The sequence below is a fragment of the Capricornis sumatraensis genome, chromosome 1 (assembly GCF_032405125.1).
Source record: "Capricornis sumatraensis isolate serow.1 chromosome 1, serow.2, whole genome shotgun sequence".
Taxonomy (NCBI): Eukaryota; Metazoa; Chordata; class Mammalia; order Artiodactyla; family Bovidae; genus Capricornis; species Capricornis sumatraensis.
Genome location: NC_091069.1, coordinates 172,664,295 through 172,687,725, shown reverse-complemented (window position 1 = coordinate 172,687,725; position 23,431 = coordinate 172,664,295). Strand labels below are relative to the sequence as shown.

Sequence of the window (23,431 nt, the reverse complement as noted above, 5' to 3'; positions counted from 1 at the left end):
TTATGTGCCAAGAGTTGTGCTAGGCTTTTTAAAAAAATATTTCCAAAACTTGTTTTTTTTTTATAATTGATATTTTACCTAATAAGGAATGCTTTCTGGATGCCTATATTATGACCAAAAATGTGAACTATGGTGCCAGTTATGAAGAGTATTAGCATAAAAAGTGAGTTAGAAATAGGTTTTTGGAAATATGTTTCATGTTTTTTTCTCTTTTATGTGGGAGGGGATATAATGAACATTGATATGGAAATTTGAGTCATATTGATCTGTATTTGAACACTTACTCTACCACATAGAGGAGGGGTGGTGGAACGATGAAAGGTTCTTCTTCAAACTTGATTTTTTTTTTAATCTGTGAAGTGGAGATGATTAAAGGCTCTGCCTCATAGTCCTGTTATAAGGATTAAATGAGAATGCTTATGAACGCACTTCACACGGTGCTTAATTCAAAGTAAACAATGTTATGTTAGCCTTTATTAATTATAAATAAATAACATCTATAATTTTTTATGGTTTCTTTGAGCTTTGGATGCCTTAAAACTTTTTTTAAAGAAAAGGTTTAGCAACAAATTAAATTAGGATGTGGATTTTTTTTAAAGATAATTGATTTTGTTTACTATACTGCTTATAAACAAGCTTTGGTTATTTTATAATAACATTTCTGAATTATGTGTTGGGAATCTCCAAGACCAACTTCAGGTTCAGTGATTTGCTAGGAGGGCTCATAGTTCTCAAAATATAATTATATTCGTAGCTATGATTTATGATACTACAAGGACACAAAATAAAGTCAGCAAAGGGAGAAGGCACATGAGGTGAAGTTCAGAGGAAAACAGGTATTCTCTTCCAAGAGAGCCCTATCCCAATGGAGTCACATAGGATAATGCTTAATTCTTCCTGCAATTAATTGTGATAATGTGTTGAAGTATAGTCTACCAGGGAAGCTCACTAGCAACTTGGTGACCAGAGTATTTATTGGAGGATGGTCATGTAGGTGTCCTCTGCTACCATATACCAGAATTCCAGACTTCAGGAAGGAAAGCAGGTGTTTAACATAAACCACATTATTTAGGCCCAGTGAGCTACACTAATATTAAGAAATTGATGGAAACCTCCTGAAATCCAAGTTCTTAGACACCAGCCAAGAGCCAGCCTTATAAGAAGACCTTTGAAAATGATAGCAGTCTTAGGCCTGTATTGGGCTTCCCAGGTGACTCAGTGCTAAAGAATCTACCTGCCAGTACAGGAGATGCAAGAGATGTGGGTTCAAACCCTGAGTTGTGAAGATCCCTTGGAGCAGAAAATGGTAACCCAATAGCAATTCCAGAATTCTTGCCTGGAAAATTCCATGGACAGAGGAGTCTGGTAGGCTATACACGGGGCCTCAAAAAGTTGGACACGACTAAGCACACAGGCACACAGGCTGTGTGCTACACACACAGGCTTGGATTAGCTCTTTTCGGCTCACTTTCTCTTTCATGATAAAAGAAAATGAACTCCTAACCTAGTACTGTTGTGCAGATTAGAGAGAGTGAGTGTGAAACACCAAGCACAGTTTTGGACTCTTAGTGCACAATAAGCAGTACCCACTGTAGCTGTCTAATCAAGGCTATGGTTTTTCCTGTGGTCATGTATGGATGTGAGAGTTGGACTGTGAAGAAAGCTGAGCGCCAAAGAATTGATGCTTTTGAACTGTGGTGTTGGAGAAGACTCTTGAGAGTCCCTTAGACTGCAAGGAGATCCAACCAGTCTATTCTAAAGGAGATCAGTCCTGGGTGTTCTTTGGAAGGAGTGATGCTAAAGCTGAAACTCCAGTACTTTGGCCACCTCATGCAAAAAGTTGACTCATTGGAAAAGACTCTGATGCTGGGAGGGATTGGGGGCAGGAGGAGAAGGGGATGACAGAGGATGATATGGCTGGATGGCATCGCAGACTTGATAGACATGAGTCTGAGTGAACTCCGGGAGTTGGTGATGGACAGGGAGGCCTGGCGTGCTGCAGTTCTTGGGGTCGCAAAGAGTCAGACACGACTGAGTGACGGAACTGAATTGACTGTAGCTGTTAACACTAAGGTATAAGAATCTCTAACTTTAGAAATCCAAGTTTCTTCCTATAAGGAAGAAATGCGAGAAATCTAACTTTCACTTTTCAAACCAAGCCCAGCTATTGCCGTTTATGTTTCATATGTTATTTAGGGGATGACCTAACTAAGGACTGTTGACCTTTATCTTTCTGATTCTGTTAAATATAGGTGGTATGAGAAATGAAGCCAACAGGTACAGACCCGAGAATCTTATCTCTGGCTGCTGAAGTTGCAAAAAGTCCTGAGCAGAATGTCCCTGTTACACTGTTGAAGTTAAAAGGTAAGAAAATCTTTTTTGTGATTGGCTAATTTAAGTAACAAAACAAATTCTATCATATTAGCATTTGTTTTTAATTTGTTCAGTGAAATCTTAACATTGTGATAAAGCAGTGATTTCTTCATTTTTAATGTATTTTTAGTTTTTATTCAACTTACAGAAATACAGATAGCTCTTGCATTTATTGAGCATAAATAAGTTAACTTATTTCCTTTCGCCTTAGAAATAATAAACAACACACCTTTAGGAAGCTCAGAGTTGAAGAAAATCAAACAAGATATATATTGTTATGATCTCATTCAGTATTGCCTCTTGGTCCTCACTCAAGATTGTTCTCGTATCCAGGGTGGTTGGACTACAGTTTCCCAGCTAACACAGATATTAAGGTAAAATGAAGCAATAAGTCAGCTTTTTGTTGAGGGATATAGTAGATTCTTATTTTGAAATTTGCTTTCTTTTCTTAAAATCTTGCTAACAAACATTGACAACTGCTTCCATGGTATGTTATGGATGTATATTGTTCCTAACTGTACTTGTGAATATTTCACTGTCTAAAATTTCACTCCATAAGCTCTGCGAAGATGGTGATCTTGTCTCATGCTCACCACTGAATCCCAAGGACCTTATAGACTCTTTATTGACTAAAGAATATTGAAGAAACAAAGAGATTAAGACACTGGCTCTATACTGGAAAAACTTAACAGTAGAGATGGGATGACAATCATGTGGATTTATCATACAAGGCAGAATGAAAGAGGTGCTGAAATGAAAGGCATTTCAGGAGAGATACAGAAACTATTCATTTCACAGTATATTGATTTAGCTATTTCAAATTTATATTTCATTAGTAACCCAAATCATGCCAATAAATTTAGAAGCAGCATATATTGATCTACTGCCACTCTAGAAATTAAGAGAAAAAGAGATCAAAATCTTTTTTTTATGTAGGAGGCTATAAAATAAGCCAGATGTTCCCAGTGTCTAAGCCACTTCCTAATTAGTAACTGAAAATGTGCAGTACTAATTGGATCTTAGTTTTTGAAACTGCTTACTCATAATTAAAGATAGATAAAGGCCAGATTCAAGGTATACCATTAGGTATACCTTAACAACTGTATATAATATTTTTATACCTTAATTTTCAAGATTATTTCCTGAAGTAAATAAGGCCTTATGTCTTCGTTTTGTTAGATATGTTAGCTCATGGAAATATTGATTGAGCTAGACTCTCAGAAGTAGACTGCACGTCTTAAGAAATCCACAGTTATGAATGTACAAAAATGTGTTTCATTTATTAACATTTTCAGTAAAAATAGTACTTTTAATTAACTTTAGAAATGAAAGGGAAAAGAGAAACTGATGCATGTGGGTATAAGTCTCTTGACCTTCAGAACCAATATGCAAAAAAAAGGACCTATTAGTTAAGTTCTTAGTATACTCGATATGTAGTAACTGTTACACAAGCCTCAAGCATCAGTACTTACTCATTAGAGTACAAACATAGAGACCGTTCTTGGATTGGGGACTTTTTTTGGTATTAGTTTGCAGAAATACTTTATTATTGAACCTTTTAAATATACTCATTTCATACCTAGGGGATGACTTTATGTATGGTTTCAAGAGGACCCACCATTTCTCTAAATGACCTTTCATTGTCTGCTGTGTAATGTGTCTGCTAGAGTTTTTGCTGTTTGTCCTTCCGATGTAGGGAGTATGCAATCAGATATTTCACAGGTTTTAGGAAAGGAGATCTCTTGGAAAGAATTGGTATAAAATTAGAGTGTTCCATTTCCTAATCTGTCCCTTGTAGACTAATACTACCCTAGCTATTTTTCAGCTGTCTGATGTCTAAAAATGTATCAGTTAACATATGTTATTCCCGAGTTAAATTCTCAAGGTATTCTATTGCTTTTAGAGTGTGTGTAGCCCATTCACCAAAAACTTGCCTCTCTCTTTATTGTGAGCCAAGTGTATTTTGTTTCCTGAAGAACTGACAAGTAAATTTTTAGAAAATAGACGTCCTAGCTCTAAATACAGGCAAAATTCACACCACTGTTTACTTATTAACAAAGTTGTTACACTAACTGTCCATTAAAAATTCTTTATTGGCTTGACAACAAAAGAAAGATACTAAAAATTCTCATTAAGACACAGTGTCTAGAAGCCTTAGCATTTGTCTAAAATTTGTAATTGGCACAAACTGAGTCACAAACTTATGCTCTTATTTCAGCCATTGCTGTGTGGGCTTGGAACCAGGAGAAGATGCAGAAGAATTTTACAATGAATTACTTCCATCGGCTGTAGAAAATTTTCTGGTTTTGGGGAGGCGATTACAAACATGTTTCATCAACGCAGCTAAGGTATGTTTGTTTACTTAGGGGTTTGTGTTTGTAGCCAAAACTGTTTAATTCTTGAGATGATATTCCACATTGTTTTTCAGATGTGCAATATTTGGCTGCAAGGACAATTGGAGTGGCTTCCAAAGTGGCTCAGTGGTAAATGATCCACCTGCCAGGCAGGAGATGTGGGTTTAATTCCTGGGTCAGGAAGACCCCCTAGAGAAGGAAATGGCAACATGTTCCATAATTCTTGCTTGAGAAATCCAATGGACAGAGGAGCCTGGTGGACTATATAGTCCATGGAGTTATAAAAGAGTTGGACATGACTTAGTGATTAAACAACAACTAGAGTAATGGATTTAAACATTTTAGCTACAAAAAAACCTTTACAGTTGAAAATTTTACAGTGCTGACTGAAGCATATTGTACGACACTATGCTTTTTGAAGTATCTGCTTTACTACTCACTTTTGAGCAACACCCATAGATATTTATTTCCATAGCATAATTTCTTCTTTAATTAATAGTAGAGGAAAGTATTGTTCTCTAAGCTCAAGGCTTTTCTTTGTTAACTCCAGTGGTAAAGAAGAATAAAGGTAAACTTTCTATTTGCTCATTCAGATCCTCTCTAGTCAAAATATTTCATCCAAAACATTTGGATTCATATCAGTCCAACAAATATTTCTTGAGTGAATTATGCTGAATACTATATGTACTTTTTTTTTGACCCATGGATTGTTTTGAAGTATGTCGCTTAGTTTCCAGATAGTTGAGGATTTTCTTGATATTTTATTGTCACCAGTTTCTAATTTAATTCTGTTATAGTCAGATAACATACTGTGTCATTTCAGTCCTATGTTTCCTGCATTGGCAGGCAGATTCTTTACCACTGAACCATCAGGGAAGCCCTGGATCTGATTTCTTTTTCTGGCTGTGCCAAAAACTTAACTCTGGATTCTTACACAAATCACTTGATTTCATTCTGCCTCTGTTTCCTCCTTTGTAAAATGAATTTCCATCTCATGAAGAGCTCAGACCATTATGAAAGCTTTATGTTTTCATCAAAGCATTTTTAATATTCCCCATTTAAAAGCAGTAATAATTATATTATTTTCATTCATATTGTCCTTCAATACTTTCCATAATACTTTCGTATTTGTTAGGAAACATTATGGTGTTTGTATAGAGATAAAAATTTTTTTAGTATATCCATCAAAGGGAGTAAATCAGCTACAAAATAAAAAGAAGGCCCCTTGACCACAGAAGAAATTAAAATTGGTGGATAAAAAGATGATGACAAGACAAAGAGGATTCAGTGCACAGGCCCATAAGGGCACAGAAGTAGTGTCCAGAATCCAGGCAGGAAGCTACTGTCTGAGTCCGTGACTCAGGTGCCAGTGGAGCAGGTGCTGGTGTGATAGACAGGCTGGTTGATCAGGAGGACTGGCTTTCTTTGACTTCAAGGCCCAGCCTCTGCGCCCATCCAGTTCCTCCTGTAGCACTTGTTTGTTGATGGGTTATCATGGCATCAGCAGCACAGACTAAAACAAAACAGTTTGGACTTTGGTTTTAAAATTAATTAAAATTCTGTTTCTGCTGTCAAAAAAGAATAAGAAAACTGAACTTATCTATTAATTCTATCTACCTAGTTGTTTGTCAGTCATATATATATATTTTAAAATTAGTTGGTATGTTGGTAGTGGAGTACGTAGTGGGACATACATAGGATTTTATGGCCTAAACTGAAAACTTGTTAAAATATACATATACATATATACAGGCATACATACATATGTATATATACACACACACACATTCATACATACATATATTCTATTTTTAAGAATAGGAAAGCACCTATGCCAGAATTTTGAAGTGACTTCGGGATAAATTTTGTTAACCAGTCTCAGAGGCCATGAATTTAAGGTTGACATTATCTGATGGACTTTTAAAAGAAAGTACTAATTTTAGGAACCCAGCAGTATCCTTTGAGATTGGTAGCAATGAAGATTATGTGCCCTTTCTTTCAGTGAAACTGGCTAAGGCAGTTTATTGGACTAAAGGGATTCTTGATCTAATGTGACACTTCTTTCTTTTTTGATTGTTGTTATATTTGTTAGTACATGTCTGTTTAAGCACCTATCTAACCCTGCACTAGAATAATAGGAAGAAAATGCTTTCATTATTATAAAGAGTAACCATAGCAATCATATTTTTGCTGTTATTACTTTTATGCCATAGTACATTCAGAACGTGGATGAGATTAATGGCCTTTATATTAACTTGGCAGTAAAATTATGTGGCCAGGGAAAGACAGAAGTGTGAATATATTCTGTTTATTTCCCACTTTGACACATACTGTAATCTAGAATAATTCCTCATTCTACTTTCCAGAAGCAAAGAAGCAGAAAAAAATTGTCATTTATTTATTGGATAAATATTGATTTAACTGTGTGTTTGAACTGCTTTAGACACTGGGTGTATAGTATATAATGGGTGTTTCAGTTCAGTTCAGTCGCTCAGTCATGTCCAGCTCTTTGCAACCCCATGAATCGCAGCATACCAGGCCTCCCTGTCCATCACCATCTCCTAGAGTTCACTCAAACTCACGTCGATCGAGTCGGTGATGCCATCCAGCCATTTCATCCTCTGTCGTCCCCTTCTCCTCCTGCCCCCAATCCCTCCCAGCATCAGAGTCTTTTCCAATGAGTCAACTCTTCGTGTGAGGTGGCCAAAGTACTGGAGTTTCAGCTTTAGCATCATTCCTTCCAAAGAACACTCAGGGCTGATCTCCTTTAGAATGGACTGGTTGGATCTTCTTGCAGTCCAAGGGACTCTGGAGAGCTAAATAACATGGTCTCATGCTCTCATGGAGTCATAGAGTAGAAGCTACAACTGAAATACACTAAATGCTTTATATACTGACATCTATATGTGCATATTGCAGTGATGTTCAACCCTGGCTGCATACCCAAGTCACCCACTTAATTGTGTAAAAAGTAGATGTCTAGACTTTTAACTTTGGAGATTCACATTTCAGTATGTTTGAACTAAAACCTGTACATAGGAATATTTGTAAAACTCCATAGATGATTCTTATGAATGACTGGTATCGAAAAATCCCTAGTGTATCAACTTATAGTTCTTTTGCTTCTTCTATTGTCCCATTTGACCTCTGGATAGCAATCATTTCTGTTATGTATTACTAGCCTTAACCACAGTCTTATAAATTAAGAAAATAAAAGCTTCAAGATTATATACCTCATAAATAGCTAAGATAGATCCAAAAACCTGGTCCTAAGACTCTCCAGAGAGAAGTCTATCTTTTTATTAATTAAAACAATTACAGTGAAGTCAATTCTTGTGTGTGTGTGTGTGTGTTAAGGGTGAAGAAAAAGATGCATTACTACACTTTTTTGAAGTTGTGACTGATTCTCTCTTCTGGCTATTGGGAGGCCATGTTCAACTCATCCAAAATGGTAAGAGAAAAGATTTTTAATGTAACTGATAGTCATTGTAGAGTCACTTGCTATCAGTTTGATTTTTTTTTTTTTCTAAAAACTACTTCATTAAATACAGTTAAATAAAAGCACATTGAAATAACCCCATACACAAAAAGTAAAGGGAAATTTGGATGTTCCAGCTTTAAACAGACAACATTAACAATAATATTACATAAGGGGAATATTGCTAAAATAAAACTTTCTCCTTAGCTTTTTCTATGTAGCAAATTTAAGATAAGGCTTAATAATTTTAACAGTTTATTCCAGGGGAAAAGTTTTTTATGTTTGTTTCAAAGATTACAGTTGTATTTTAGTCTTAGTGTGTCAGAAATCCTTATGTAAAGAGTATAGATATGATTTAATTCACAGCCTAACTATTGAGGTAAGATTAAGCTTTTATATGGTAACATTTTACTAAACTGGAAAGTTACTTTATAGGCTATTTCTGTACTTACATTGAAAAATATAAATATATGTTAGTTTTATGTTTCCTTAAGACTAAAAAATAATTTTTAATAAGTGTGACAGTGTTCCTACCTTCTTGAAAGATTTACTCTAAGAAAAATGTAATGTATAGGAATAATATAAGAACATTGATATTTTTAGAAAGTAAAAATTGAGCTGAATATTAATATTTTATTTTTTACTTTCAGAATTATGCATGTACATCATTTACAGAGTCAGCGAGTTCCATAAGGATTATTTAAAAACACACAAACGCAGTCCTTGGCCCTCACACCTCTCTCCATTTCCCATTTTCCAAAGGCAATTACTCTCATGCTCAAATACTTCCTTTAAAAAAAAAAGAAACATTATCTGTTCATTTCCCTTTATGAAAAAAATATTATTATAAACTTCTCTACTATAAGAACTATTTTACCAAAATGTAAAGTGCTTAGCTACACTATGGTGTAATACTAAAAACCTAGTTAAAAGACAGCAGGAGACAGAATACGTGAAAAAAGTTTTAAATATGCCATATTCCTTTTCAAAATAATAGCTATAACAAAAGTGACAATATTTCTTAGGTCAATCTGTCAGTTTAAAACACCAATAAAATAGGTGTTAAATAGAATGTCCAGTAAGTTTTTCTCTCAAAAGAACCACTTCCTTGGAGAAATAGCTGACTGTATATAGGTATGAGGTAGAAAATATGCAAGGTAAGGCAGAAGTATCTTGAATACTAGATAGGAAAGAAGCAGTCAAAGTCTGTTAGGATTTTGTGAAAAGGACTCAGGAGCCAGCATAAGGAGGTTTCTGCTAGCCAGAAATGGGAAAATTGAAAAGTAATGAGGGTAATAACTACAGTGGATTAAAACACATCAATAGAGTGAGATTATTAACTTTAACCTTTTTACTATGGGAAGTAGAATAGTTTAATTAACCCCTCTGTACTCATCACTGAGATTCAATCATTATTGACATTTCTCTAATCTTTTTATTACTTATTTCCTGCCACAATTAAAAACAGTTAGCATTAGAGTCTGCTAGGGAACCAATTCATTTTGAAAAATGGTAATAAATAAAGAGTCCATCATTTATACTGCCTTTTCTTACATATTGATGAGGAAAATTTTTTCTTTATAAACATATTCCAGCTAATAAGTGAAAAGGGTATGATAGAATCATGCTATATTATAACCTTTAATGAATTAATTATCTATCACTTGTCAACATCTCAAAAGGAGAGACATCAGATATGAAGTGCCTCATTGTAATGTCTCATTATAACCTCACATATGACATGTATATAACAAAAATTCAAACATGAATCATTTTGATCCTGGAGCTCCAACTACCAATTTGTAGAAGGTCAGAGAAACATTAAATTATGCCAGAGGAATGCAGTTAGCAAAAGTAAACTGGGAAGCTCAAAGGACAGTTGACATAACTGAATGTAGTTAGCAAAAGTAAACTGGGAAGCTCAAAGGACAGTTGACAGTTGCAAGGGGCCAAAGGGTAGAGTAGAAACCCATAAGTTAAAAGAAATTTGAAAGATAACCGGTTACATTGTGTGGCTCCTGTTTGGATCCCAGTTCAAATAAACTTCTGAAAATTCACCAAAAAAATGGCAATGGGAGCAGGGACTGGATATTTGATAAAATCAGGGAATCATAATTAGTTAGGTTAGATAATGGCTATATTTTATTTTTTAATAATTCATACATAATATTTTGGGAATATGTATTGAAATATTTCTGGGTAAAATTATTTGATGTCTTGGATTTGCTTTCAGATAAAATGGGAGGCAAGAAGTAGATAGGGTAGGTGAAACAAGACTGGCCATGAGTTGATCATTGTTGAAGTTGAGTGACTAATACATGCAGGGTCATATATACTACTCTTACACATGTTCGAAACTTTAATTTTAAAAAATTGGCAAATATCAGTTTTTGTTGGGAGACCAAATAGTTATCTGACTATACTTGAAAACAATATACTGCTGCTGCTGCTGCTAAGTCGCTTCAGTCGTGTCCGACTCTGTGCGACCCCATAGACAGCAGCCCACCAGGCTCTGCCATCCCTGGGATTCTTCAGGCAAGAACACTGGAGTGGGTTGCCATGTCCTTCTCCAATGCATGAAAGTGAGAAGTGAAAGTGAAGTTGCTCAGTTGTGTCTGACTCTTCGCGACCCCAAGGACTGTAGCCTACCAGGCTCCTCCGTCCATGGGATTTTCCAGGCAAGAGTACTGGAGTGGGTTGCCACTGCCTTCTCCAAAAATAAATCTTATAATAAGATAAATGTTATTAAAGTAGAATAACTTCAACAAATTATTTTATCATATTTTTTCCAAAATAGAGAAAAGATATATAAACACTGCGTACTACATGATTTCAGTGAATTCAGAATTAAAGAGTTATTAATAAACATCTTTGTTGCTACTGCTGCTAAGTCACTTCAGTCGTGTCCGACTCTGTGCGACCCCATAGATGGCAGCCCACCAGGCTCCCCCATCCCTGGGATTCTCCAGGCAAGAACACTGGAGTGGGTTGCCATTTCCTTCTCCAATGCATGAAAGTGAAAAGTGAAAGTAAAGTCACTCAGTCGTGCCCGGCTCTTAGCGACCCCGGGGATTGCAGCCTACCAGGCTCCTGGGATTTTTCCAGGCAAGAGTACTAGAGTGGGCTGCCATTGCCTTCTCCAATAAACATCTTTAGGTAGACAAAAATAGAAAAATACACTTATCCCAGCTACAGAGAATTTTTTTGCTATTGAAAAATAAAAAACCATAAAAATATTTAATAATATCAGGTTTTTGAAGTTGTTAGATTTTTTTAAATGGTATCTAGTGAAATATTGGATTATGTAAACAGAAATGAAGAACAGTAGTTAGTATGTGAAAGAAATCAAATATGTCCCCTCAGGAGACTGATGGAGAAGGAAATGGCAACCCACTCCAGTGTTCTTGCCTGGAGAATCCCAGAGACGGGGGAGCCTGATGGGCTGCTGTCTATGGGGTCGCACAGGGTTGGACACGACTGAAGCGACTTAGCAGCCACAGCAGGAGACTGAAAGAGGAAAAAATGTGTAGAAGCTAGGATAGTGTTCACAGAGCTGCCTTTCCAGCATACCTGATCCCACTTTAATTAAAATTCTAGTCAGTTAATGAACAAAGGACTATTAACTGACGTTTAATAGGAATCTACACTGTTTCTAGGCAAACTTAGATAGTGTGTTGTCACCCTGCTTATTTAACTTCTAAGCAGAGTACACCATGCAAAATGCTGGGCTGGATGAAGCACAAACTAGAAATCGACTGCTGGGAGAAATATCAATAACCTCATATATGCAGATGACACCACCCTTATGGCAGAAAGCAAAGAGGAACTAATGAACCTCTAGATGAAGGTGAAAGAGGAAAACTGGCTTAAAACTCAACGTTCAGAAAATGAAGATCATGGCACCTGGTCCCATCATTTCAGGGCAAATAGATGGGGAAATAATGGAAACAGTGACAGACTTTATTTTCTGGGGCTCCAGAATCACTGCAGATGGTGACTGCAGCCATGAAATTAAAAGACACTTACTCCTTGGAAGAAAGGCTGTGGCAAACCTAGACAGCATATTAAAAAGCAGAGACATTACTTTGCTGACAAAGGTCCGTCTAGGCAAAGCTATGGTTTTTCCAGTAGTCGTGTACAGATGTGAGAGTTAGACCATAAAAGAAGGCTGAGTGCCAAAGAATTGATGCTTTGGAACTGTGGTGTTAGAGAAGACTCTTGGGAGTCCCTTGGACTGCAAGATCAAACCAGTCAGTCCTGAAAGAAATCAACCCTGAATATTCATTGAAAGGACCAATGCTGAAGCTGAAGCACCAATACTTTGGCTACCTGATGTGAAGAGCCAATTCATTGAAAAAGATCCTGATGCTGGGAAAGACTGAAGGCAGGAGGAGAGGGGGATGACAGAGGACAAGATATTGGATATATCACTAAATTAATGGACTTAAGTTTGAGCAAACTCTAGGAGATAGTGAAGGACAGGGAAGCCTGGTGTGCTTCATGGCATCACAAAGAGTCTGACATGACTTAGCAATTGAACATAACAACAACCCTGTTCTAGGACATTTTATAGTAGTCTGTGAGAGAGTTGTTAGTTTTAACTTTACAGGGAAAGAGGTAAGATTTTCTGAGAGGTTAAGTGACTTGCATAAGCATGTAGTGCCAGATCTTCATAACTGGCTGTTCAGAACCTAAAAATTACAAACCAAATACTCTTCTGGGTAGTTAGTGATTTTATTATTATTTAAGACAAGGTATTAGCAAATATGATACATTATATAACAGTTAAATTTTTAAGTACATGAGCTGCTGATTATAATCGTCTGAACTATTGCTATTCCTTCATATTCTCTTTTTCACAGAAAATGTGATTGTCTTCACTGAAATCAGTTAGAAAAGGAGACTCAGTTTAAGGATATGTTTTATTTTATTTTTAATTTAAGGGAAGATAACGATACATTCTTAGCTTAGTATTTATTTGTAACTGTCCATAAAAATGGAATAACTGCCTTATTATGGTTATGGAAAAACCAAGTATAACTTTACTGCAAAGTATATCAAGGCAGGCAGTTTAGCAGAAATGCTTATGCTTTGATCTGGTTTTGAAAATACAAGTAAATCCCAGTTGTATCATCATAGAATTGTAATCTTTCTTTTTTTCTCTTTTTTTAGTACTGAAAAGTGATCATTTCTTGTGCTTACTGCAAACTGATAATGTTCAAATAGGATCTACAGTCATGACTGTGCTACAGAACATACTACAGATCAATAGGTGACTTGGCTTTATAAAATATATAGAATTTTTTATTTTTGATGAGAAGCATTACCAGTTTTACTAAAATCAATTGTATATGACATTTAAAAAGGTTTGTTATTACCATTGTATTTTTCAATGAATATAAAAAGTATAAAATACTGTAAAAGAAAGTTTATTATCGAATTTGTATCTTATTTCAGAACTTAAGATTTTAGCCCTATCTCAGTCTTAGAGAAGAAAAATTACTGTGATATCTGAAGGAGAATATTGGGATCACGATAATAAATGACTAATCAAATAGCATCACTGACTCAATGGACATGAATCTGAGCAAACTTCAGGAAATAGTGAAGGACAGGGAAGCCTGGCATGCTGCAGTTCATGGGATTGCAGAGAATCAGACACAACTTAGTGCCTGAACAATCATGTACTTATTTAGCAGACTGCAAGCTCAGTATTTGCCAAGTGCTATGCCCTTCTAGAGTATAAAAGAAGTAACAGACAATTTTTCCCAGGTTAAAATAGAAAGGCAGAGTAAACACTGTTGAAATCATTGATTTTTTTTCAGCTCAATATGGATTTGTTAAGCATCTAGTATATGTGATGCCATCCAACCATCTCATCCTCTGTTGTTTCTTTGCCCTCCCGCCTCCATTCTTTCCCGGCATCAGGGTCTTTTCTGAGTCACTTCTTTTCATCAGGTGGCCAAAGTACTGGAGTTTCAGCTTCAGTATCAGTCCTTCAAATGAATATTCAGGACAGATTTCCTTTACAATTGACTGGTTTGATCTCCTTGCAGCCAAAGGACTCTGAAGAGTCTTCTCCAACACCACAGTTCCAAAGCATCAATTCTTTGGCACTCAGCGTTTTTTATAGTCCAACTCTCATAACCATACATGACTACTGGAAAAACCATAGCTTTGAGTTGGCAGACCTTTGTTGGCAAAGTAACATCTCTGCTTTTTAATATGCCTTCTACGTTTGTCACAGCTTTTTTCCCAAGGAACAAGCATCTTTTAATTTCATGGCTGCAGTCACCATCTGCAGTGATTCTGGAGCCCCAGAAAATAAAGTCTGTCACTGTTTCCATTATTTCCCCATCTATTTGCCCTGAAATGATGGGACCAGGTGCCATGATCTTCATTTTCTGAATGTTGAGTTTTAAGCCAACTTTTTCACTCTCCTCTTTGACTTTATTCAAGAGGCTCTTTAGTTCCTCTTTGCTTTCTGCCATAAGGGTGGTGTCATCTGCATATATGAGGTTATTGATATTTTCCCAGCAATCTTGATTTCAGCCTGTGCTTCATCCAGTCTGGCATTTTGCATGGTGTACTCTGCATAGATGTTAAATAAACAGGGTGACAATATACAGCCTTGATGTACTCCTTTCCCTATTTGGAACCAGTCTGTTGTTCCATGTCCAGTTCTAACTTGCTTCTTGACCTGCATACAGATTTCTCAGGAGGCAGGTCAGATGGTCTGGTATTCCCATCTCTTGAAGAATTTTCCACAGTTAAGAAGTAGATGTTTTTCTGAAACTCTCTTGCTTTTTCTATGATCCAATGGATGTTGACAATTTGATCTCTGGTACCTCTTCACATACTGAGATGAGTGCAATTGTGCGGTAGTTTGAGCATTCTTTGGCATTGCCTTTCTTTGGGATTGGAATGAAAACTGGCCTTTTCCAGTCCTGTGGCCACTGCTGAGTTTTCCAGATTTGCTGGCATATTGAGTGCAGCACTTTCACAGCATCATCTTTTAGGATTTGAAATAGCTCAACTGGAATTCCATCACCTCCACTAGCATTGTTTGTAGTGATGTTTCCTCAGGCCCACTTGACTTCTCATTCCAGGATGTCTGGGTCTAGGTGGGTGATCACACTATCATGATTATCTGGGTCAAGAAGATCTTTTTTGTACAGTTCTTCTGTGTATTCTTGCCACCTCTTCTTAGCCAAAATAGATTCAATATTGGTTTGTCCAACATAGACAGATATGTTCAGCAGGCAGAGAAATAAGAGTGCATGCAAAGATTTGTACACACAAATGTTTATAGCAGCTTTATCTGTAATAGTCAAAGACAAGACAACTCAAATGTCCACTGACAGTGAGTAGGACTTGTGGAAGAGATCTGGACTAGAATTATGGACTTACAAGTTATCAGGCTAAAAAGTATAGTTAAAAACATGAGAGAAGAGCTCAGTGAAAAATATGTATTGAGTAAGAAAAGAAATTGGCCCAAAATGGAATCCTAGGGAATAACCTTTTAGGGGTGTACTGGAAAGCCTACAAAGAAAACAGGAGAAAAAAAAAAAAAAGGTCAAAAATCTGTAAACAAGGTGGAAGAGGACCAGAAGAACCTTTTTCCACAAAAGCTGAATAGTGGAGAATATCAGTTATAAACGTTCATGGTTATTTTTTCTAACTGGACAAAAGTTTATTTATATTGTTGAGTAAGAGTCTGTTTGCATTGCTCTCAGGTAAGAATCCTTGCCATTATTTGCTTTCTACAAGCCAACATCTACTTTTTTTTTTCTTTTTTTAATTGGTAGAATATTGCTTTACAGTGCAGTGTTGGTTTCTGTCATACAACAACATGAATCAATCATAATTATATATATCCCCTCCCTCCTGAACCTTCCTCCTGTCCCCACAGCTCACCTCTCTAGGTCATCACAGAGTGCCAGGCTGGGGTCCCGTTGTTATATAGCAAATTCCCTGATAGTTGTAAATATGTCAATACTACTTTCTCAGTTTGTCGCACCCTCAACTTGCACCACTGTGTCCACAAGTCATTCACTACTAAGTTGATCAGTACCATTTTTCTAGATTCCATATATATGCATTAATATATAATACTTGTTTTTCTCTTTCTGACTTCTTTCACTCTGTATATGAGGCTTTAGGTTCATCCACTTCACTACAACTGACTCAAATTAATTCATTTTTATGGCTGAGTAATATTCTAGTGTTTATACATATTCTTTTTTATTACATCTTCTTTTGTAATAATTAAATTTATTTAGTTTTAATTGAGGGATAATTGCTCTACAATATTGTTTTGGTTTCTGCCAAACATCAACATGAATTAGCCATAGGTATACCTATGTCCCCTCTCTCTTGAACCTCCCTCCCACCTCCCTCCCTATCCCACCCCTCTAGGTTATTATAGAGACCCAGTTTGAGTTCCCTGAGTCACACAGCAAATCCCATTGGATCTCTGTTTTACATATGGTAATATATATGTTTTGTGTTACTCTCTCCATACATCCCATCCTCTCCTTCCTCCCCACCCCACTGCCCTATGTCTATAAGTCTGTTCTCTTATGTCCTATCTGCATTGCTACCCTACAAATAGGTTCAACCGCACCATCTTTCTAGATTCCATATGTATGCGTTAATATACGACATTTGTTTTTCTGACCTAGTTCACTTTGTATAATAGGCTCTACGTTCATCCACCTCATTAGAACGGACTCAAATGTGTTCCTTTTTATGGCTGAGTAATATTCCATTGTATGTATATACCGCAGCTTCCTTCTGTCAGTGGACACCTAGGCTGCTTCCATGTCCTAGCTATTATAAATATTGCTGCAATGAACATTGGGGTACATGTGTCTTTTAGAATTGTGATTTTCTCAGGGACTATGCCCAGGAATGGGATTGCTAGGTCATACTGTAGATTTATTCCTAGTTTTTTTAAGGAATCTCCATACTGTTTTCCGTAATGGTTGTGTCAGTTTACATTCCCACCAACAGTGCAGGAGGGTTCCCTTTTCTCCACATCCTCTCCAGCATTTATTGTTTGTAGATTTTTTGGTGATAGCCATTCTGACTGGTATGAGGTGATACCTCATTGTCATTTTGATTTGTATTTCTGTAATAATGAGCAATGTTGAGCATCTTTTTATGCAATATCTACTTTTACAGAATTGCAAAATATATTAATCAGTAATAAATGGATAATCAAAGGAACATACCCCTAGAAAATCATATACTCCTTGATGGGGTGATTAAAAGGACACCTAGTAATCCCTTTTGATTGTTTCTAAGTTTCAGATAATTTTTCATGACATCAGTAATGCAACATAAAGTTGTTGTGTAATGATGGAATACTAAAAGAAAAATTTCCTCCTAAGTACGTGATAATTGATTTTCTATAACATGTTTGTCTTCATCCATCATTAAGCAATGAACCATGTACTTACTGTCTTGTGATTTTCCTTTTATTATTGCTTGAAACTTTTGAACCATCTGTTAACTATTTTGCACATTAATCTTTCTCCGATAATTGATTGCAGGTTTCTTTGACTACTTTGTATTCACTATTTTACTTAGCGTGGTGGCTTACATACAATAAGAATTCAATTAGTTGATGTAATGTGATGTATTGTTGGAACTAAGCTAGCCACTTAAAATATTGGTTAATTTCCTGGATCAGGCCATAGACATTAAGTTGCTGCACCTTTTTTGTTTAATTTGTTGTGATAATGATGCATCATTTAGTAATGGTACATTTTTTATTCTTTTATTCTATTAGTGGTGATTTACTCAGAATAGAAGGGAAAATCCTTCATTCAATTTTAGATGAAGTTGTTTACAAACTTTTATCAACTCCTAGTCCAGTCATAAGAGGTACTGCTACAAAGCTACTACTGTTGATGGCTGAATCCCATCAGGAAATCTTGATTTTACTGAGACTAAGTGCCTGCTATAAAGGTAATACATTCTTTCTTTTCTTGAGATTTTTAAAAAGAACATTTTTATTGATGGTATATGGAAAACAAAATACCTGTGTTGTGAAAAAGTCATTAACTAAAGTGTGCAGATAAAAACTCTGTCACAACAGGTAACAATTCAGGGGAAAAACTATATAATCCAGCCATCTTCATATCTCAACAGATGGCATATGATACTTTATTGATGAGGTTACAATAAGTAATTTGCTCCCTTCGTCACAAAAGATTGTGTGTTGAATATGCCATATATGTAATAACATAATGACCGAAAAGATCAGTGATCTTCCCTACTTTTACTGAGAAAATAGAGCTTTGCTTGAGAGCCTGACAGCCTTTTAATCTTTACATCATTTAATAATTATTCTTTACCTCCTATACTGCCTTTCCTAAAAGACAAAAAAATCCCCATCACCCCCAAAATCATGTGAATAAAAATTCAGAAACTTGAGAAGGAAAGGGTTCAGTGTATTACCGTTACCTTATGATAGCTTTTCTTTAATTGAGCATTTACTATATGTCAGATACTATTCTGCATACCTTATGTGTATTAGAATATTTAATCTTCATAACAACGCTGTGAGATGTTTGCTATCCTCATTATATGGCAGTGGAAACAAAAGTGTGGAACATGTAGGTAGTTTATCCAAAATCACTCCGTTTGGTTTTTTTTTTTCCCAACTGCTAAGCAAAGTTTAATGTGAGTTTTTATTTCTTTGTTAGGCAGTCATGAATTTATTACAGTATATTTTCTTATTCAGTATGGTCAAGAAATAGGTTTCTAGTTCATTAAGTATCTTATACTATATATTAATAATAATAATTTATCTTATATATTGGAGAAGGAAATGGCAACCCACTCCAGTATTCTTGCCTGGAGAATCCCTTGGACAGAGGAGCCTAGCCAGGCTATAGCCCATGGGCTCGCAAAGAGTTGGACAAGACTGAGCAACTAACTATATTGTATATAAAATTTCAAGAATTAGAATACAATGTGATATATTTAATGGACTTCCCAGGTAGTAGTGGTAAAGAATCCGCCTGCCAATGCAGGAGACACAAGAGACGCAAGTTCAGTCCTTGGTTGGGAACATCCCCTGGAGGAGGGCATGGCAATCCACTCAAGTATTGCTCCCTGGAAAATGCTATGGACAGAGGAGTCTAGCAGGCTACAGTCCATAGGGTTGCAAAGAGTCTGTCAGACATGACTGAAGTGACTTAATACACACAGACGTGAGTGACTTAGCTTACTTGAGTCATTACTGTGAACTTTGTGGGAGAGAAGTGCCAGTAATAAAACTCTCTAGATGATACTATGCTAGATACATATTATTTCTGTAATTTTATTTCTTCTGTAGAAATGTGAATGCCCAACAGAGTTCATTATAAAGGAATTCTATCTTAATCTGTCTCCCTTTCTTTTCTCAACAGTAGAACTTACTCAGTTTCCTCAAGATATTTTACAGTTATTAATACTGCTGAGAACTTGAGTCTTAAAGTAGAAGACATGGAAAGACCCATACATTGCTATGCTGTGCTTAGATACTCAGTTGTGTCCAACTGTTTGCAACCCCCTGGACTGTAGCCCGCCAGGCTCCTCTGTCCATGGGTATTCTCCAGGCAAGAATACTGGAGTGAGTTGCCATTTCCTCCAGGGGATCTTCCCTATCTAGGGATCTCAGGTCTCCTGCATTGCAGGCGGATTCCTTAGCATCTGAGCCCCCAAGGAAGCTCAGTTGTACACTCCAAGCCCATTCTCTTGGTTATGTGTATTGCACACATACATAATAATAATCATTCCTCCATGCCTTAGAAATGGGCTTCCCTGGTGGCTCAGAGGTTAAAGCATCTGCCTGGAATGCTGGAGACCCGGGTTCGATCCCTGGGTCGGGAAGATCCCCTGGAGAAGAAAATGGCAACCCACTCCAGTACTCTTGCCTAGAGAATTCCATGGAGGGAGGAGCCTGGTAGGCTACAGTCCATGGGGTTGCAAAGAGTTGGACACGACTGAGCAACTTCACACGACTTCACACACTCACATGCCTTAGAAATAGTACTTATTTTGTAACTTACATTACTACTCAGTTTTAATTTGGGATGGAAGTATTTTAATGTTATAACACTTCTATAATAAATGCTCAGGAGCCTATTAATTAACCCCATATCACATACATTGTTGATATTTTTATTTAATAATAACTTCTTTTAATTAATAGTAACTAATAGCCTGTTTCAGTACTTCCACAGGATAGGCATTTACTCAGTATATATTCAATATCTTTAAAATATTCTCATGTAAGGTATTTATGTTGGAACAGGAAAAAAATATATATATAACTCTACCCTTTGACTTACCATAATGACTCCACTCTCTCTGTTTTTTCTAATCAAAGAGATTGACTAAGCAGATTTTGCATCAGATCTCACAAGTGAATACCTCAGAACTCTAAGGACAGTGGAAAATCTTAAAGACCTCTATCTAGAAGTTTTTGAGAAAAGGAAAAAGAAAAATCATGTGATTAATCTTGTTATTTTCATTTGTTTCTAAACTAGACATTTTAACCTCAAATTAATTCTGATAAGATAATAAAAATCATATTTTATTATTAATAGCTATGCTTTTGTTATTCCATTTCAGGACTTAGAAGTCTACTAAATAAACAAGAACCTGGGACAGAGCTTAGTCAAGAACTTAGACAGCTCATTGGTCTTTTAAGCCCTAAGGCCTATCAGGAAGTAGAAGACCAGGTATTGAATTATAAAAATAATTTGCATGATATTTACTAAAATTTCAGTAAACACTTTAGTTTGAAAATACTGGCTAGTAGTAGTCTCCTGAATCTTGTATTTGCTTTGTCTCCCCCTTCCTTTACTTATTCTCCCCTAAAATCCAGAGCAGCTATAGTTTGATGAGAGAAGTTGTTTTATGGTTTAAATTTTTAACTCTAGAGCCTTTTTTAAAAATCTATACATAGTCCTTTGTATCCTTGTATCTTTGAATAAGTGAAGCTAAGCATCAGAAGTGAAGCAAAGATGTTAAAGCATTAAATAAGCAAAATTGTGAAATCCTTGTAATGAGAATGGAAGTGATATTAATCAGGGAGAATTTGAAGCTGTCCAGACTGCATCTTGAATACATTTTAGATATTGCCTAACTGAGCCTCCTTTGGGAGATAAGGTTTAATATTCTTAGGCTGTTCCTGTCGTGGGTTTATACAAATGTTGCCTTCTGCTCAACTTATTAAAGATGGAGATTAATACTTGCCCAGGCTGATATTTTAAGAAGTAAAATTCTAAAAACAACTTGCCTAGGGATGTCTTTAAATTAATTCTGGCCTTTAATTTCAGAAACAACATAAAGCAGCTTGCTTGATTCAAGCTTATTGGAAGGGTTTCCAGACTAGAAAGAGATTGAAGAAGCTTCCATCTGCTGTGATTACTTTGCAGAGGAGTTTCAGGTAAAAAATTTGGGTGAGAGGATTGATGATCTGAGAGGGCTGCTGCTGCTGCTAAATCGCTTCAGTCGTGTCCGACTCTGTGCGACCCCATAGACGGCAGCCCACCAGGCTCCCCCATCCCTGGGATTCTCCAGGCAAGAACACTGGAGTGGGTTGCCATTTCCTTCTCCAATGCATGAAAGTGAAAAGTGAAAGGGAAGTTGCTCAGTCGTGTCCAACTCTTCGCGACCCCATGGACTGCAGCCCACCAGGCTCCTCCGTCCATGAGATTTTCCAGGCAAGAGTACTGGAGTAGGGTACTGTTGCCTTAAGAGTTCTTTTTTTTCTTTTTCAATATTCTAGTGTATTTCTTTCATTCTTGCTTCATACATTTGTGAGTGCCAGCACTTCATTAACCTTATTATACTTTCAAAAGCAGAGGACATAACATAAAACAGGAATCTAATGTAACAAATACATAATCCTATTCACTTAAGACTTTTGTGAGCCAGGTCTACAGAGGGAGCCAATAATGGTCAATATCTCATTAAACCCTTAAAACCAAAAGTTGCCATAATTGTTCAAATGTAATTATGGTAAAAATATGTATGAATATTAAAAAGCTTAAGTATGTTAACCTGATTTTCCTCAGTAAATACTGTCATGGAGAGATTTGGCCATTGACATATGACATAGTTTGTCATTTATCTCTATTTCAAGTAGACTAAAAATGAAATAATGAAGACGTGGCCCAGTTTTTACATGACTACATCTAGATTCTTAGAGGCAATAAAAAGAACATACACACACGCCACACACATAGGAGTTAGCTTCTAGGTCATTGTTGATAAATTGGAGCCATCTCAGAGATGATTTCATATAACCTAACTTAAAGCTAAATTTTAGTTCACTGAAGTGTCACTTGCATATTCCAGAAGTCAATGTTTTTTTAAGAAAACTGAAACTATTTTAATAACTGCAGCTGTGTTTCTCAGTTACAAACATGTTTTAAAATAGTGAACTAAAATAGGCTGCATGAAGAATCACCTGTGAGATGGCCCTGCTTTCATTAATGACGTTAGGAGCTAAGTTGTTTGTATCTGTGTTTTCTTTCAGTTGCCTCTAAGAACCTGTGTGGATTAGTGGTAGGTATTGAAGCCACTCTGGCTGTGTCCCTTAATGGACATTCATTTCATTGGTAAAAGTTTCCTTCAGAGAAGACTTAAAAAGTTAACTAATATCATTGGGCATGAATTTCGTTGGTAGCAAAAAAGCCACCAAGGGAATTTTTAAACATGTAATTTTTTAAACATGTTTCAAGTGCCTAATATATTCCAGAGCCTATCCTAGGTATTGGGAGAGTTAAACAGACTTGAGTTTGTATCCCTCCTTAGCAACTTATGGGCTGAATGATCTTGGACAAGTTTCCCTACCTCCCTTAGCCTCAAATTTCCCATTTATAAGGTGAGATAATTGTCTGTGTAACTCACAAGATTAAAATAATATAAATTTTTTTGGCATGTTACTGGGCACTAAGAATGTGGTAGGGAGGGAAATGCACATTTTTTGCCATTGAAGATTTACATATCTAATTAGGCAGACAGATCTATTAAATAAATAGTATGCTTAAGAGGCAAGTATAATCCATTCAGGCATTGCTCAAAGTTTATTGTGTATCTTACCTGCTGTTTCTTTAAAAATATTAATTATTTCTTTGGTGAATTAAATTTGGGAAATGATGGATATTTTGAGAGTCACAATATATTGTTTACAAGATCCTGAGATGTTCTAGCTTTA

The 23,431-nt window shown here is 36.2% G+C and overlaps 1 protein-coding gene across 4 annotated transcripts in view; it reads left to right on the top strand.

Annotated features, from left to right (window-relative positions):
• IQCB1 (IQ motif containing B1) overlaps window positions 1-23,431 on the top strand; it is a 40,624-nt gene that overhangs the window by 3,137 nt on the left and 14,056 nt on the right. For all 4 annotated transcript variants that reach the window (XM_068974095.1, XM_068974076.1, XM_068974086.1 and 1 more), the window contains 8 exons: window positions 2,253-2,364; window positions 2,585-2,747; window positions 4,592-4,721; window positions 8,085-8,178; window positions 13,378-13,477; window positions 18,002-18,180; window positions 20,836-20,945; window positions 21,546-21,655. In XM_068974095.1, coding sequence (XP_068830196.1) covers window positions 2,265-2,364; window positions 2,585-2,747; window positions 4,592-4,721; window positions 8,085-8,178; window positions 13,378-13,477; window positions 18,002-18,180; window positions 20,836-20,945; window positions 21,546-21,655 — 986 coding nt within the window. In that variant the 5' untranslated portion in view covers window positions 2,253-2,264. The remainder of the gene's footprint in view (window positions 1-2,252; window positions 2,365-2,584; window positions 2,748-4,591; window positions 4,722-8,084; window positions 8,179-13,377; window positions 13,478-18,001; window positions 18,181-20,835; window positions 20,946-21,545; window positions 21,656-23,431) is intronic.